Source organism: Patella vulgata, chromosome 6, assembly GCF_932274485.2.
Source record: "Patella vulgata chromosome 6, xgPatVulg1.2, whole genome shotgun sequence".
Lineage (NCBI taxonomy): Eukaryota > Metazoa > Mollusca > Gastropoda > Patellidae > Patella > Patella vulgata.
Window position 1 is genome coordinate 48554731 of NC_065884.2, and position 18407 is coordinate 48573137.

General features: G+C 33.7%; 1 protein-coding gene across 3 annotated transcripts; it reads left to right on the plus strand.

The window, feature by feature from the left end:
* The first annotated feature begins 585 nt into the window (after nt 1-585).
* On the plus strand, nt 586-18297 carry LOC126825123 (FAD synthase). Of its 3 annotated transcripts, XM_050554614.1 has the most exons (13): nt 586-836; nt 4593-4687; nt 5033-5156; nt 6170-6282; nt 6903-7043; nt 7587-7735; nt 9019-9107; nt 14162-14306; nt 15372-15452; nt 16060-16158; nt 16259-16380; nt 17397-17538; nt 18082-18297. In XM_050554614.1, exons 1-13 carry the CDS (start codon nt 701-703, stop codon nt 18218-18220), a joined length of 1575 nt encoding a protein of 524 aa, XP_050410571.1. In that variant the 5' UTR covers nt 586-700; the 3' UTR covers nt 18221-18297. The 3 variants fall into 3 exon arrangements, with proteins under 3 accessions (XP_050410571.1, XP_050410572.1, XP_050410573.1); XM_050554615.1 differs by lacking the exon at nt 18082-18297 and having other exon boundaries at nt 17397-17542; XM_050554616.2 differs by lacking the exons at nt 16259-16380; nt 18082-18297 and having other exon boundaries at nt 17397-17534.
* Nucleotides 18298-18407: the final 110 nt, after the last annotated feature.

Consider the following 18407-nt stretch of genomic DNA (forward strand, 5'->3'; position numbering starts at 1 on the left):
TAAGACAAAATAAATATTTTACCATTGGTACACGAATCGTGTATCATATATGCGTTTCAGCGCCATTTGTAACAGGGGACTCGAAGAACGAGGCTAGACATATTCAAACGATGACGCCGTATTCTTATCTGGAAAGCATGCGCTAAAAATACTATCAGTGTAGACTGGAATAACCAGACGCTAGAGATTGCCATTTTGCGTATTTCGCCGAACATAACTGATTAGAAATTACAGTAAAAACAGAAACGATTGAATGTAAATCAGTTTATATACATTCTCATATTGCATTATTATTTATTTATTATTATATGCCTTGACACCCATTTGTGTCAATATCTGCTACATATACTATAGGTCCCTATGCGATTTAGCTCCTTTAAATTCCACTTTATTAAAAGAAACCACCATGTGCAGACACAAGAATAGGGTAAAAAGGGAAAAGCCAACCCCTTACCCTTGCAAATTGTAGCAAAAAATCACTTCACATAGTTTAATGCATCTTTTTTTTTTGCCCACCTACTAAAAATAGAAGTAAACGTGAACGGTCAAAGGTCATGGGAATCCCCTACTTCCTGTTTACATACTACAACATGATGTCAACTGTTTTATCCTGTCGTCTTTAATGATAAAGAACATAATCGTACTAATATTTTAAGATAAAAATATGGCAAATACCAGACACTGAATATCCAAGTGTCCAATGCAGCGTGTCATCCCATGTAAAAGATTGTCGACCATTCTCAAACATCTATCATCAACTGTATCAACTGCATCACCATCTAAAACAATCATGTCCAACTCAAATCATCGTGGACCTTATACGGCTGGTATTATAGGTAATATTGACTACAAATATTATATTCTTTAAATTACTGAACTGTAGCATTGGGGATTGGTGTATATTATAAAACTCATAGAATAATCTGCAGACATTTCAGACTTTTTCCATATAAGTTATTATCATATTATGTATGTAGGGTATTAATGTTATTTTTTATTTGATTCGGGTCAAGACTGTTGTAGATTGTGTTTTTAAGTCTCTACTACTTGTTAGTTGTGTTTTACGTCCGCTTCCACCGAGGTGATATCGCAGACAATTACATGTTATGTGTTCAAGGTGCATTAATTTACAATGTGGTTAGTGAGAAATATTAGGATGGTTAGGTTTTCATATATATGTACACTGGACAAAAAACAACAGTAGGATAACATGTGCAAAGGACGAAACAGGTGTTAGTAGACATTTACAAGCATGCGATTTGACGCAACAGACATGGACAAAGACGGACATTTTCACAGACAAAGACATAATATGTACATATATATATATTTTGGGTCGTTTGGGTTGGTCTGGTCGTTCTGTCCGGTAGAATGGCAGGGCGGTGCAACTCTACCTTGGGGCTTTGTTGGTGAGTATGAGTCCTGGTCCATTCTTCCTTCCATTTGGGTATGTTGTCCGGTATGGTGGCGTTGTTACATCTTTATTTCTGTTATTCATTCATTTTAAGTCTCTATGCACTTAGACTTAAATACATTTCAAATACATTTTGATTCCTTCTGTAATACACAAGAAAACTGAGAGATTAAATGGTTTCTGTAATAGCATATTCTTATTAGACTATTATTCTGTACACATAAACGGGAAGTACATATATGTGATTTATTGTAATACACATTTGCAGATTGTAATTTATACTGTAATACACAGATTTGGAGATATGTATTATAGACCGAGCTGTACGTCTTAAAGGACAATATTGGTGTCAGTCATTATCACATATGTGATAGAACCAAATATAATTTTAAAGGACAATATTGGTGCCAGTCATTATCACATATGTGATAGAGCTGGTTAAACACATTCCAAATATAATTTTAACACAGAGATCATTGCTACGATAGCTGAGTAATACAGTTTTCCGGAATGTGAAGTGACGAACGCCAAAGGAAAACACAAGTCATCTCACTATATAACTGACTGATGTGATGAGTGATAACGGATATACGGGCGAATTTCTGCTCACTAATAAGTCATTCGAAGACCAAAAGTTGTTGTATGAAATTGTGAGAGGATATCTGACAATTCATAAAAAGAATTGACTGCCACTAGATAAGTGAACACGAAAGAAAAACAGAAAAAGTCTGTGCATTACCATGTTTTTATAAGATATAGAATGAATATAAACAAGGGAATGTACGGACTATTTCTATTTTTCTCGTGTTCTCTTATCTAATGACATTCAATTACTTTATTGAATTGGCTGGTATCCTCTTACAGTCGCATATATATCAACTTTTGGTCTTCGAAGGAATTATTAGTGAGCAGAAATTCAGCCGTATATCCGTTATCACCCGTCACATCAGTCAGTTATATAGAGAGATGACTCGTGTTTTCCTTTGGCGTTCGTCACTTCCGACTCAGGAAACCTGTATTACTCAGCTATCGTAGCAATGATCTCTGTGTTAAAATTAAATTTGGAATGTGTTTAACCAGCTCTATTGCATATGTGATAATGCCTGGCACCAATATTGTCCTTTAACACAGATATCATTGCTACAATAGATGCGTAATCAAGGTTTCAACAAATGGAAGTGATGAACGCTAAAGGAAAACACAAGTATTCCTTCTATATAACTGACTGAAGTGACGAGTGATAACAGATACACAGGCAAATTTCTGCTCACTAATAATTCCTTTGAAGACCAATTTAAAGTTGTTATATGAGACTGTGAGAGCACATCTGACGGAAATTCAAAACAGAAATTGACTGTCAGTAGAATAGAGAAAACGAAAAAATACAGAGAAAGTCTGTGCATTACCATGTTTTTATTAAGTATAGAATGAATAAAAACAAGTGAATGTATGGACTATTGCTATTTTTCTCGTGTTCTCTTATCTAGTGACATTCAATTACTTTTTTGAACAGATAGAAGCTAACAATAATATAGTCAAAAGGACACTCTTGTCGGTCATTAGTAGGACCCACAAGAAATACAGGTACACAGAATTATCAATTCTGATTTACATTGTAATACACATAAACTCCTAAATCATGATTTAAATTTTAGCACACATAGATTGTAATTTATCTTGTAATACATAGAATAGTTAATTAATTTTACCTTGTAAATTGTAGTGCACAGACTTGTAGAGTGTGATTTACCTTGTAAAATGCAATACAAATAGACTTGTAGACTGTGGTTTATCTTGTAAATTGTAATACACATAGACATTTATTTTGTATATTGAAATACACATAGACTTTTAACGATAGGTTCCCAGAAAAGTATTTATCGGTTGGTTATTTCCAATAAAAGTATGGCAATTTTGGTATATATGGAAAATAGAGATATCCAGTCTTACTAGAAAAATACTGGATTTCCTGAAAAACACTCATGGAGCGTATGCAGGACAAAAATGTAAGGGTTCCCCTAATCGACAGCCCAACGATTAGGAATACCTGCACGCGTGACGTCGAAGGTTGCACGCGAAGATTGAGCACTTGGTGTACATGTTGATAAACTTTATGAAGAGTTAGACGTACAACACTTTCTGAGATAAAAATCATGGAAAAAGACGCAGGCAGTGGATAATCCAAGAATTTAATTAGGATTCGATATTTGTAATAAATAGTCAGCAATTAAAGACAACCTCGTCTTGTGTATACAATGAATTCTCCTCCGACTTTGCCTCCTTTGCTATAGGTACCGAGAGAGGTAAGTCACGTGAAACAAACCTGACTTCTTTTGATCGATTTTTATAGCAGGGTATTCCTTGGCAATTATAATGTTTTGAAAAGGATTTGAAGCAAAATTATGATAAATTAATTAGTTTGAATATGTTTTTAGTCCAAATAAATCATTAAATCACCCAGTTTGACACAGGAATGTATCTTTAAATTGTGATCTATCTTGTTACCTTGTAAATTGAAATACACATAGACTTGTGGATTGTGATTTACCTTGTGGATTGTAATACACATAGACCTGTAGATTGTGATTTAGCCTGTAAATTGAAATACACATAGATCTGTAGATTGTGATTTAATTTGTAAATTGTAATACACATAGACATTTAGATAGTGATTTATCTTGTAAATTGTTGTACACATAGAGTTGTAGATTGTGATTTACTTTGTGGATTGTAATACACATAGACTTGTAGATTGTAATTTTACCCTGTAAATTGTAAAACACATAGAGTTGTAGATTGTGATTCACCTTTTGAATTGTAATACACATAGATCTGTAGATTGTGATTTTACCCTGTAAATTGTAAAACACATAGAGTTGTAGATTGTGATTCACCCTGTGAATTGTAATACACATAAACTTGCAGATTGTGATTTTACCCTGTAAATTGTAAAACACATAGAGTTGTAGATTGTGATTCACCTTGTGAATTTTAATACGCATAGACTTGTAAATTGTGATTTTACCCTGTAAATTGTAATACACATAGATTTGTAGATGGTGATTTACCTTGTAAATTGGAATACACATAGAGTTGTAGATTGTGATTTACACTATAATGCACATAGCACCCTGACAGATTGTTTAACTATAGAAAGGTTTAATTTATATAATTTCAGTTATTGGAGATGAAATATTGAAAGGACAAACTCTAGATACAAATTCTAGGTTTTTGTGTCAACATTTGTTCGCCCTTGGGGTAAAAGTTAAAAAGGTGAAAATTATTTTCCATATCTTTGATTTTTTTTATTATAGACCTTCAAAAACATAAACTTTTAAAGAAATTTCATCAGAGGAAATCATTGAACATTAATATTTATAGTGTCAAAGCTGGTTATTGTGAAGACATTTGAAATTAAGGAAGTGTACAGTTCAAATAATTTTTCATTAATAAACATAAGAGTATCTAGTCTTTTTTCAATTACTTACGTCATGTAAAGTAAATCCATGGATACTGTTTGACATTAAAATTTCAAAAAATCATAAAAGAGTGAAGAATCAAATTTAAAATTTATATTCTGAATTCAGAAAAAGTGGCTATGTTTTGGGTCAATTCTAGATTTCAGTAATAGGAGATGAATTGGAAGAAATTGCAACCGAAGTGTCAGAATTCTCCAAGAGATATACCCATGTAATAACATCGGGTGGAATTGGTCCAACACATGATGATAAATCATTTGAGGGTACGTGAAACATGGCTAAACTAACATTACCTTGACATGACACAATTACTGTTTGTTACTGAGCACTGTATTCCATAGAATGGTCTATTTCCAGTTCAAATAGTACTACATGCAACTGAAACAGTTGCTTAAAGCTTTAAGCAAAGATGTTAGATGGAGATGGGTCAGAAATTTTAGGCCCAGTTTACTCACGATTGTTCCACACTGCCCAGTATGTTTATTTTCTCTAATTTGTGAAGTGATGAAAGGAATAAGACACAGGGTAGGAAGAGATCAAATACTCTGGACTAAGATTATCCAAGTTTTAAGATTTAAAGTAAAAAATTAGGTCTTTGTATGAAATAAAATTTCTGTTCAAATTACAGAATAAAATGCTTTCTGCCAATATAATATAGTATGGACTTATCATTAACATTACTTATTTAAATCTTGAAATAAATATAAAGGTTACAATGATCAGAATCATGAATTCAAAAGTTATTAAGCTCTTCTATTGAATAAGAGAGTAGCAGAGGCTGGACAGGCTGGTAGATCTGTGTAGCTGCTGGATCAAAAGCTGATACTGACGGAGAGATTAGACAAGAATAGATGATACAATAATTTCTGTTCTATTGAGTTGGGATCATTGAATCATCTAATTATAGAGCTATTTTCAGGTCTATAAGAATGTGGTGCATCTACTTTGTCGTTGTTGGTGCTCAAAAAACAAGTCTGACGGTAGTTCAAGTTCTGTAAATGAAAGCCTTGAAATTTCTACTCAGTTTGAACTTGGATATTTCATATACCTTGGTAATTGATAACTTACTCATCCATCTGAAAAGTTATTGGCACTCATTTTTACTTTACATTGTAGATGGGTTATTTCTATGATTATTTTTCCAAACCATAAGGTTGCCTGGAGTTTGCAATTGTACCATTTTTAGTGTATTTGTAGTAGGAAAATCTCAAAATAATTTGGTTTATCAATATATGCTACTTAGAATAAAGTTGTGTATTTATTTTAATTAATAAAGGCGTGGCTATGGCGTTTAAAGAACCTACTTATCCTCATCCAGATCTAGTTAAATTAATCAAACAGTATTTTGGAACAGATGATCTCAAATCACCAAAGATGAAAATGGCCTATGTAAGTATATGTGTTAGCTGTTTTTATATTTTGTGACCAAAGACAGGTCCTAGGAATTAAAACAGATTTACTATATAGTTTTCAATAATTTAAGGATATAGTAAGGAATTCCTGAACCAGCACATTAATGGGAGCCGCGGTGGATCAGGTCCCATGTTCAATATGTGGTGTCAGTGTTGCAGGGTTTATGGGTCAAAAAAGTTCTGTGTACACATTGCCATGCACGTAAAAGAACCCAGTATGGTGTATGCCTTTCTTCATTAGTTGGTGCAGAACAGTAGGACATTAAACCCCATTTGATTTCATGTCATCTAATGTTGCCTGCAGATAATAAGGTCTGTTATCTAACAGATTCAAGGCTCCCGTCCCATGCTTTGAACAATGAGTACATCGCCTTTTTAACTATGTGGGTTTTCTATGGATAAACGTTAATTTTCTTTATTACATCTTGTGTGATATATAACAAGAAAAAAGTCGACAAACATATAATGCACAGTTATTACAGTAACAAATAGATAAGATTATTACACTCAATAGAAAGAATTATCACCTTATTTTAAATGCATGAGTTTTGTCCAAGAGAATGAGTCTGTCATACATTGATTTTATTCTGTTTGTAGGTTCCTAAATCTGCTGTTCTGCAATATGGTATAAATAAAATAACTGGTGAAAAGACAAAGTATCCGATGGTATCTATGCATAATGTCTATATGTTTCCGGGTATACCGTCTTTATTAGAAAATGCTTTTGTTTTATTAGAGGTAAGAAATATAATGTCCTCCCCCAACCCACCCCCCAAATTTATGAGAATATCACAATCTGAATTATGCAAAGTATCCTATAGTGTAAAATATTTATAAGAATTCATAGTCTACATTGATATGTTTTGATTTTCATGTTCCAAGACACTCTGATTAAAATACAGATCTATATTTCGTTTCATTTTTTTATACTTTCGATGACCTACACTACGTGAAGATCTGACCGGTTGTAGTGGAAGGTTGGGTCAGAGCTCAAACGAGTGGCTTTTGACCCTTTGACATCAGATATGTGATTAACCAATCAGCGTTGATGTGGGTTACCCACAGTTCCATGCAACTCACGCCAAAAGCTCGCCATAACAGACTGTTTCATTGGCTAATCCCTCACATCATCCAGAATGCGGGTTATATAACAACTCTTAAGGTTCCTAGTGCAGCAAAGAAAAGTAAAACAAAACTTTGAACTATAAAAAACGGATCGGAATAGAATCTGTGTTTTAATCAGATTGTGTTCAAAGACAGTATAAACATCTTTTTGTGTAGGATTTATTTCGAGATCCAAGTGTAGAGTTTCATACAAGAAGAATATATGTGAATCAAGATGAGATATCTATAACCAGTATATTACACCAGGTTGATGATAAATATAAAGAAACAGTAGCTTTAGGTTCATATCCAGATTTACATAATAGGTAATCACTTAGATTCTTACCTGGGCCTGATTCCTAGAAAATTCTTAAGCACGTTCTTGTGCTTAGATTTTAAGTAGACTTTGCATTTAAAGATGGGTTCCCAGAAAATTATTTATCGGGTGGTTATTTCCAATAAAAGTATGGCAATTTTGGTATATATGGAAAGTAGAGATATCCAATCTTATTAGAAAAATACTGGATTCCCCGAAAAAACACTCATGGAGCGTATGCAGGACAAAAGTGTAAGGGTTCCCCTAATCAACAGCCTGACGATTAGGAATTTCTGCATGCGTGATGTCAAAGGTCACACATGAACATCAAGCGCTTGATGTACAAGTTGATAAACTTTATGAAGAGTTAGACGTACAACACTTTCTGAGATAAAAATGACGGAAAAAGACGTGGGTAGTGGATAATCCGAGAATTTAATTAGGATTCGATATTTGTAATAAATAGTAAGCGATTAAAGACAACATCGTCTTATGTATGCAATGAATTCTCCTCTGACTTCCAAGAGAGGTAAGTCACGTGACGTAAGCATGACCTGGTTTGATCGAATTTTTATAGCAGGGCATTCCATCTCTAGAAGAATATTATAGATTACCGTGAAACTATTTTATTTATTTAACAATTAATAAAAAACACAAACACACAGGCTACTTTAAGATCAGCAGCTCTCACAATTATTCAGTCTGTTTGCATGTGCTTGCATTTTTTTTTAGCTTGTGGCACATTTTATATATTTATAGGGATCATGTCAAATGCATCTAAATCGACCATTTGCCGGGAAGCAGCCAACCAATTTATGACGTAATTCCCATACCAAAATTGTTTTTATGACGTTAGAGAGCATCGTAGTCTCAGTTTACCAGTCACAATGTGCTTAGACTTGTACTTGTGCTTACGTAAGAATGGTCTTGAGAATTTTCTAGAGACAGTATTTTATAACGTTTCTTACGTAAGAAAAAGTGAAGCATGACTTGGTGCTTACTTTAAGAATTTTCTAGGAACCGGGCCCAGAAATTGTACATGCCAATTAATGAATAAACTCGGTCCTACTAATCACTGACAAGAACCGACAACAGCTTGAGTAATAATGTTAAGTAATTCAAGGAATTTAACCCTAATTATAGCTAAATCTGTAGTTTTAACGTGCTAAAAATTGTTTGGACAATCTGAAATAAACAAAGTATTTGAGAAATTGACCGACCGACAAAATTTTAATGTGAGAGCCCTGTTAGAGTCACGGACAAATGATATATTATTTTTTTCTATTTTTACAGTTATTATAAAGTGAAACTTATTCTAGAATCACAAATGTTAGATAAATTAGAAGAAGCCTGTCAAGAATTAAGTTCTGTATTACCACAAAGTAAGTATATATTAAATAATATATTTGAGTATATGGAATCTGATTCATTAGTTGAGTATATTAGATAGATGCATCGTTAGTGTGATTTGTGCTTCCTAGTAGTACCTTAATTGTTTAATGTCTTCTTCCACAATATTGATATCCTAGACCAGATCTAGGAGAGCCAAAGCTTGCTCCTGTATATTAGAATATGAATTAGACAAGGTATTTCCTTTATTATTAAGAAAAACACAATGTTTAGATATTCCTTCCTAATTACAATTACAGAAGCCTATTGTCATGTACCAGTAATATGATCCCCTGGGGACCAGTTTGGCAGGATTTATATTAGCTTTCTTTAGCAAAAATAAAAATAGTGAAAAGAACTCCAGTAAAATTACTTCTCTTTATTTTGAAAATGAAAAGGCAGCTGTTTTTAACTATTGTTATTATGTACCTGCATCTATTTTGATATTGTATTAAATTGTAATTGTTTTGGGTTCGTTATATCCAATCTCCAAATAATCTTAAATAACAATTGAAATAAATGAGCACTATGAATGTTTGATAAATGTAACTGATTATAAGCTATTGTATAACAAGTGAACTTGAGACACCTGTAAGTGTCAGGCATGTTCCCAAATATTATGTACACTTGACAACAATAGAGCAGAAAACATGGAATAAACAATTGAATAAGATACAAATGATTTGTTAATACTTTTCTATGCCCCCAAGATTTATAATTGTAAAGCCCATCTGTTGATCTAACTTTTTCCGATTTAAGTCTAAGATCTAAATCTAGGATCTAAATTGCATCTGTTAGATCACTCCACCCTCTCCTCCCCCACAATGGGAGCAGCAAGCCGCAGTGGCTCAGTGAGTAAGACACCGGATTGCTAACCAGGAGGTCTCATCAGGTTTGCTCCCTGTGTTGGCCAAGGAAGTTCCTCAGGATTTTTCCGCATGGTGTCCCCTTGTCAGTGGTGTCGGACAGAGGACCTGAGAGGGAACAGCGTCTAGTCATTTGGATGGTACGGAAAACCAAAGTCCTGTGTACACATTGGTGCGCACGTATAATAACAGTTGAAATTCAAAATGAGAGTATGCAGTCTGTTTCTCTCTCCATTAAACCTGATTCAGATATATTTTATACATACACTAGCATAATATATACTAAATAAATAACAGATCTATTTCAAACATGGTATAAATTTATATCTGGACCATATAGAAGGTGATATTGTCCTGGGTCATATTACGATTGTATTGTCATGATATATTTACTTTCATTGAATACTGTAGGACAAACAGGAGTAAAATATAGATAAGATGTGATCTAAACATAGAAACATTTTATCCTTGCCTACAGCAATACTTAATCTTTGTAAGGCCACACAAATACTAGCACTTGTTTTATTACTAGACTTACCTTTCAAAACTGCCAATGGGGAACCATTTAAAAATACCCATTTTGTTAAGACTTTTGGGGTAGTTTTGGAGTAGATTTTTGGTTTGAGCTGTAAAGATTTTGAAATGATAGCTGAACTTCTGGATAAGGTTCAGATATAGGTTTTAAGGATTTCTGTATTTTAGACAGTTTGAAGGGAACTGATCTACAACCTTTAATAATGTGTATTATTATTGATATATTCTTTTATTTATTGTATGTACTGAGTCATAATAAAGTGTGGAATTGGGTTCCCAACCTTTTTGAGGGCCATGTCCCACCTCAGCAGCTCAAGATTTTTTATGCCCCCTCCCCTCCCCCAACTTGGGCATAAAAGCCAATCAAGTTCTGAAAAATTATAACATAAAAAATTCAAATAAATAAGAAAAGATATCTGTTTGCCTTTGTACATTATTTAATAAATATTAACGCCGCTGATAGCCATTTGCTAAAATATAAAATCAAATGTGATCAATCAAAGAGGGAGTACCATTTGAAATCTTTTCTAATCAGTTTGTCAATTTGGTTGATTCTTTTTAGAATATATGAAGCTGGAATTTCAGCAAAAACTTATTTTAGTGTGGCCTAAATACATAAGTATCTGGCCTGTCATTTTGACGGGTTAAAGAGACATCAATTATAATAGTATATTGATAGAAGACCTGTGATAATATTTATTGCTACACAGATTTATCATCTATAATATACAGACGTATTATTCATATATCAGTGCCATATTAAATTCTATTTAATGCATTTACATTACATAATAAACTTTATATACACTAAAGATAAAGAATTCTGGTTAGGAATTGTTTGTTGTCTCCAATCACTCCCATTATTTATTAACAATTTCAATGAAACTGAATGAAAAATACCCCCCCCAACACTATTTTGTTGTGAATAGTTTTATCACTGTAAGTAAAATAATCCTGGTAACAGCTGTCTTTTTCATTAGTATTTATTTTCTGGTATTTTGCAGATGATTATATTTGTAAACTGTTTCAATGGCATTTAGTAATTGAACTAGAGTATACAGGTCACAATTCTATGGAATACAATTACTGCTTTTTACTGAGCGACGTATCATAGCTTGATAATGACTAGAGAAGCCTAGTCGAAACGTCGCTCAGTAATAAGCAGTAATTGTATTCCATAGATTATATTTGTGTTATTGCTGGTAAGAGGGGTTGGGTGACTGACTGGTTTAATGAGGGCACATTAGAAAATGAAATGGGGTTTAATGTCCTACTGTTCTGCTCCGACTGGGCTAATGGAGAATGGCATACGCCATACAGTGTGCTATGAGGGAAATTTTGCCTGAGCAGCGGCACTATGGCCTACTCTTATATCCAATTCAACGAGACCTCAGTTTTTTTATCTCATCCAGATGACTAGACAGCTGTCCTTGTAAGGCCCTCCGCCCTGCACCATTGACAAGGGGAAACTATGTCGGAAAATCCTGATGAACTTTCTCGGCCAATGCAGGGATTGAACATGCGACCTCCAGGCTAGCGATCATAATGTCTGTCATTGAGTCAGTGGCGTGGTTTTGATTCCCCACATCTATGTGACAAGGAGTAGGGTCGCCTGTCCAACCTCGTGGGTTTTCCCTGCGCCCTGCAGTTACCTCCCACAGCTAAAGACCTCTATGCACAAGCAAATTATTGAAATAAAATTGAACCACATGGCCTAATGTAGAATGGACGTTTAACACCATTTCTATTTCTCTCTCTTATTGCTGGTGTGTAACATAATGCAGTATGTCCTAACCGTTTATAAAACACCTGATACTACTTTGTTATTTGGGTATTGAATATCTTAATGTATTCCCCTTAAGGAAGTATATTACTATTAAAAAATCCCAATTTTAGTATTTCCCTAATTATTACATGGTGAACAAAGTTATTGATGCAGTATTGAAATGGGCTTCGTTCAACTATCATTTCCAGAGTACATCTCATAAATATCTTTCTGAAACGTTGTACACACATCAATCTATTATGGCTGTTGTGCATTTACTCATAAGATATGTATTGGATTTAATAATTTTTGTATTTTCATGGTGTGAAAGCAAATTTGACTTGTGCAGTTATTATTCAGGAACATATCCCATATACCATTGAGTTCAGGGTATTTTGTTTTATGAAACTTTGTACACATCTCAACTTCAACCTATTACATGTATTGTAGTTGTGTCTTTTGCTAATTAGTATTTCTTGGATTCATAATTTGTATGTTTCTATGGAAACAAATATGACCTTTGGTATACAAAGGCATGGGGTAATTTCCTGTTGCTTTTTGTACCTGACTGTCTGTAGGGTCTGTTACTACCAACTTTTATGTTATTAGACAAATGTATAATTGTTTTCTTATATTGGGTTATTTGGGTCAGTTTCCACTGATGTTTCTTTATTAAATTTAATGTCACAGGTCCACTTTTTAAAATGATACGTGATTAAGATAAAATTGTACTTAACAAACTAAAAAAAAATAGTTAAAAATATGTAAAGACAGTCATGTATGATAAGAATTGAGATTAAAAATGTAAATACTGGGGAATAAATATATGTTGGGTTGTATTTGACTGTGATATGTATAATCATGTCCAACATCGTTAAAGAGACATGAAAAAGATACAGTAGACCCAGCTTATCATTCTTATCTCTTTGATAGGGGGGTTGGATGGCCGAATTGTTAGCACGTGCGAGCAGTATCATAAGGCCTGTCATTGAGTCAACTTGCGTGGTTTCGAATCCCTGGTTGTACGTGACAAGGAGTAGGGTCGCCTGTCCAACCTCGTGGGTTTTCTCCGGATCCTCCCACTGCTAAAGACCCCTACGCGCAAGCAAATTATTGAAATAAAATTAAACCATATGTTAGTCCCGAAATGACCTAGTTTGTGTCGAGTGGACATTAAATCCCATTTCTCTCTCTCATCTCTTTGATAATATTTGTTAAAGCTGTATTTTAACGTGACATAGCCTATATTAAATGGCCTCAGTAATGAATATTGATATCAAATTCAATTCATTATTAATGTTTATAGGAATGTCTCTTAAATACATGACTGTGTTTAATTCCTATTCAGACAGATAAAATATGTTAAATTAACTAGATCCTAGTGTAATCACGTGTACAGAACAGATCTACATGTCATTATATCAACAGTATTTAATGCATGAATGTTAATGAACAGAGTAAAATGTCTTGGTTATTAGGTAAAGCAGTATATTGTTTATAATTATGGGTAGATCTATTGAAACAGGATATTATTTGTTGTTGTCATTTCCTGTATGGTTTATATATCATCATGTTTATTTGAACCATGTCATATTTCATCTTTATGATGTATTTCTAGATTTCACAGGACACTGTCAATAAAAGTAGGTTAAACTGTGTAAATCGTATGTCATAGGTGTGTCATTTTTTTGTTCAATTCAAGGGTTGTACCTGCATCTGTATTAGGAATTGGGTCATCTCCATTTTTTCCCACTGCTAAATGTTTTGTGTAATTGATATACCATATCTTAATCCCAGAATGACCTAGTTATTTTGAGTAGGTACATTAAACCCCTTTCTCTCTATTTTATTTGGTTCTATAATTTCATCTTCTATATTACAGGTTGTATAGTAGATTATGATGAATACCCTTTAAATAAGACAGCTGAAAAAGTTTACAACCTTTTACAGACAGAAACAGAATCAAAATTTACGCATAATCTACAAAATGCATTAAACAAAATAGAAACAGCATTAGACAGATATAGGTAGTTATTTTTGCTGTTTAAACTATGAATATTTCATTACGCATCTGTAAGCTTTATGAAGACAGAAAATCTGAGCCATAATGTAGAACTAAAAATTAATGCCTCACTAAATTATGTTGTGACTTAAAATTATAGGGAGTTGATTTAAATTCATATTGGAATTATTAGTAAGTTGTGACCAATACTATTAGTAATATACTCAAGGGATCTTACTTGAAGTTCCTGAGATTAGTATTGAACTTATACCAAAATGAATGTGCTTATCGATAGATTGAATTTCATATATCAATTTCTTGCTTGCATTAATTTTATACAACCACATTGAAATGTGGTTGTATATTGTTGTCACCCCCGTCATTTCTTCCATCCAGAATTGCTCATAGTTTTTATCTGATTGAATACTGATTTTCTGCATTTTCCGACAATTACTGCCAAAGTTATGGCCCTTGATCACTTTGAAAAGTAATCAAGTTATCATTTGATTGACTTTAAATTGATACACAGTGGTCATGAGAGAAGAATCCTATTGATTTTTAGCAGTTTCTGATTATTACTTTCTGATTTATGGCCCTTGGCAAAAATGCGACCGACTGATGCACATGCCCCCAATACATGTTTATAACCCAAAGATCTTGGTTCCTTTTGATTTTCGTGCGTATCAGATCGTAACTTCCTGAATTATGGCCCTCGATTGCACAAAAAATCCTGTTTTTAGCTTACAGTCTCTCTAGCGGTTACAATTTTTATCCGATTTAAAAAAAAAAACGTTCGAATGTATCACCATTACACCGTAATGTCAGCTGAATTTGAATTTCGTGAAAATCTGACCCCGACCCCTATAGATGCCCCTGACTCTATAGGCTAAAGTTATCATCTGATTTACTTTATATTTATACACAGTGTCCATGGACATGACAAAGAATCCTATTGATCACTTTGAAAAATCTTGTGATCAGTTTTTGGTGTCATTTAAATGCTTCCACTACCTACAAAACAATAAATATGCAACAACCGTTGCTGTGAGTGTACGTTTCATTGCCTGGCAACCTATCTTTTATTTAACAGATTAGATGAAATTTGTGTTGGGTTTAATGGAGGAAAAGATTGTACAGTTCTTCTTCATTTAGTGTATGCTGTTGTGAAAAGGTATCTTATAAATTAAACTTCATACAAAATGTATGTTGACATTTAAGGACAGGATTTCAGTTATATCTTATTTTGCTGCTTCTTTGACTCAGTGCTCTATGCCATCAAATAATTAACTAACAAAAAGTGAAGATCTCAGTCTTTCGGGTTGCAAAAGTACAACCTTTGGACTACAATACAACCACACTCTTTGAGAAGCTCAGTTACCTAAGAGAACTTGATTTAATTTTGGAAGAAATAATATGCAAAACGGAATATTTCTTTGGATTGTTTGATTTATTTCTGCTCTAAAAACTTATTTTAAATTCAATCGTGTAAGAACTGAGAATTGAACATTTGTCAGTTTGTGAGAATCTTTAAGTGAGAGCTAGGATAGTGTAGGCCAGCAAGGACCGAGCCAAAAGAGATGACCAGTCACAAGTCTAGTGATTCTTGGATATTGTGTAATGCAAATGTCTCCTATGAATCCTTAAAGATGAATTATTCAAGAGGTAAATCTGCTGATTTCAGGTCTTTCTTAAGGCTTTAAATATTACAGCATATAAATGACAGTCGATATATTAGTTCATTTCCAAGACTTTAATTTTGTAATTACAATTATCTACAGGAAATTTCCGGAAAACGTGGACAAACTGAAATCACTGTATATCCGTAGCAAATTACCATTCCCTGAAGTTGAAAAATTTATACAGATCTCAAGAGACAGGTAAGTTTAATAATATTTTTTAACCGACTGCTTTATAGCAGTGTTTTTTTTTGGGTAATTTCTTGACTGAAATATTAACTGTGAATTCTTATATTACAAGATATAATTTAGAAGAATTAAAATTTGATGGTAGAATAAAAGATTGTTTGAGTGAACTAAAGAGTCAAAGAGGAGAAATAAAAGCTGTATTTATGGGAACAAGATGTACAGATCCTTATTCGAGTAGGTTTTTCTTTTGAAGTGTTTTATACTCCTGGGACTCTTCACAATTTGTCTCCTTTTATTTGCATGATGTACCAGTATTGTTTCTGACTGCACTCTTCAAAAATTGTCTCCTCTTGCTTTGTATGGAGAGAGAGAGAGAGAAATGGGGTTTAACGTCCACTCGACACAAACTAGGTCATTTCGGGACTAACATATGGTTTAATTTTATTTCAATAATTCGCTTGCGCATAGGGGTCTTTAGCAGTGGGAGGAAACCGGAGGACCCGGAGAAAACCCACGAGGTTGGACAGGCAACCCTACTCCTTGTCACGTACAACCGGGGATTCAAAACCATGCCAGTCGACTCAATGACAGACTTTAGGATACAGCGCGCACACGCTAACCATTCAGCCATCCAACCCCCCTGCTTTGTATGGACTATGGACTCACGGATATGAAATGTTGTTTAAAGTCTTACTTTTTCTGTACCAACCAGGCTAAGGAACATGGGGGTACGAGATGCACCGCGCTGAGAGAAATTTTGTCCAGACAGCAGCACTACAGACAACTCTTATTTTAAATTCTAACTATCAAGGGTTCTATTATGTGCACACCAACACATCACAGGACCTCGTTTTTTTTTTTAATTCCATCTGAGAAACTAGACACTAGAGAAAACCATTCTGGAAAATTTATGGGATTGAATAGTGCATCTCCTGGTTAGTGATTCAGCATCTTCCTCGCTAAGTCACTGTGGCTTTTGGAAATGAAATGAAATGGGATTTAATGTCCTACTGTTCTGCTCCGACTGGGCTAATGAAGATGGGCATACGTCATACAGTGTACTGGGAGGGAAATGTTGCCCGGGCAGCGGTGCTAAGCCGTATATCCAATTCCAAATGTCAAGGGTTCTTTTACGTGTATGCTATGTGTACACGGGACCTTGGTTTTTCGTTCCATCCAAATGATTAAACAGCTATCCTTGTTAAGCCCCCTGTCCTGCACCACTGATGTGTATTTCTCAACTTTTTCAGGTCATCTTGAAGCCTTTTGTATGACAGATCCTGATTGGCCTCAATTTATGCGAGTTAATCCATTATTAGAATGGACATATTATGATGTATGGAAATTCTTACGCTGTCTGTGTGTGCCATATTGTAGTTTATACGATAGAGGGTAAGTACTTTTGATCCATATTTTTATCATTTAAAAAAGAAAGTAATTTAAAGTTAAAGGTCACAGAAAAATTGATTTGTATTTTTTCACATTACAGCCTTCATATTTACCAAAAGTATCCATAAAATGTGTACAAACAGTACCATTATCATGATGCCTTAATAATGTTTAAAATATCGATTGGTGTCCGGCAGAAATCTCTTATGCTATCGCAGTACAAAATGACGTTATTTTTGCCATAGATATTTTCATTATTGCATGCAAGCAGCTTTGTTTATATTGCTGCAAATAGTTCAACAACCTATACGGCCATCCAAGGTTAATGACTTAATGGGGTTAAAATACTGGAATTCTCCTTTTCATGTAACCTTTATACAGAATGAATGAATTCATCTACTGTAAAGCAAGAAATGTTTCATATGAAACATACAGCACTTGTAATTATATTTCTAATCATAGAGTGATTTCAGTTTTTAAGAGCTGAACCTGATAGTGATAAATTCAGTGATTGCATAATAAAAGTTGGATGTATTTTCCTTTCAGGTACACTTCATTAGGTAGTATGAACAATACCCATCCTAATCCATCACTACAATATATAGATGATAGAGGTATAGTACGTTATAAACCAGCTTATCAATTACAGGAAATATCACAGGAGAGAGACGGCAGAAACATTTAACTATATATTCATTTAATTATTATATTCAATACATAGATTTGTTATAAATTTTTAAATTTAAATATTTTTTAATACTTCTTTGTTTCAAGTTATTTTTCTTACACCACATACATAATTTCAAGCTCGTGGTCTAAGGGGAGACAATCCAAAATATATAAAAACAATATTGCTGAACTTCGACTATAAT

Excerpts from the sequence above, each read along its gene's own strand:
- LOC126825123 (XM_050554614.1), top strand. The coding sequence starts at position 701 with ATGCAGCGTGTCATCCCATGTAAAAGATTGTCGACCATTCTCAAACAT. Across the intron at positions 9,108-14,161 it reads AAGTTCTGTATTACCACAAA|GTTGTATAGTAGATTATGAT; the intron begins GTAAGTATATAT and ends TCTATATTACAG. Across the intron at positions 17,539-18,081 it reads TGTAGTTTATACGATAGAGG|GTACACTTCATTAGGTAGTA; the intron begins GTAAGTACTTTT and ends TTTTCCTTTCAG.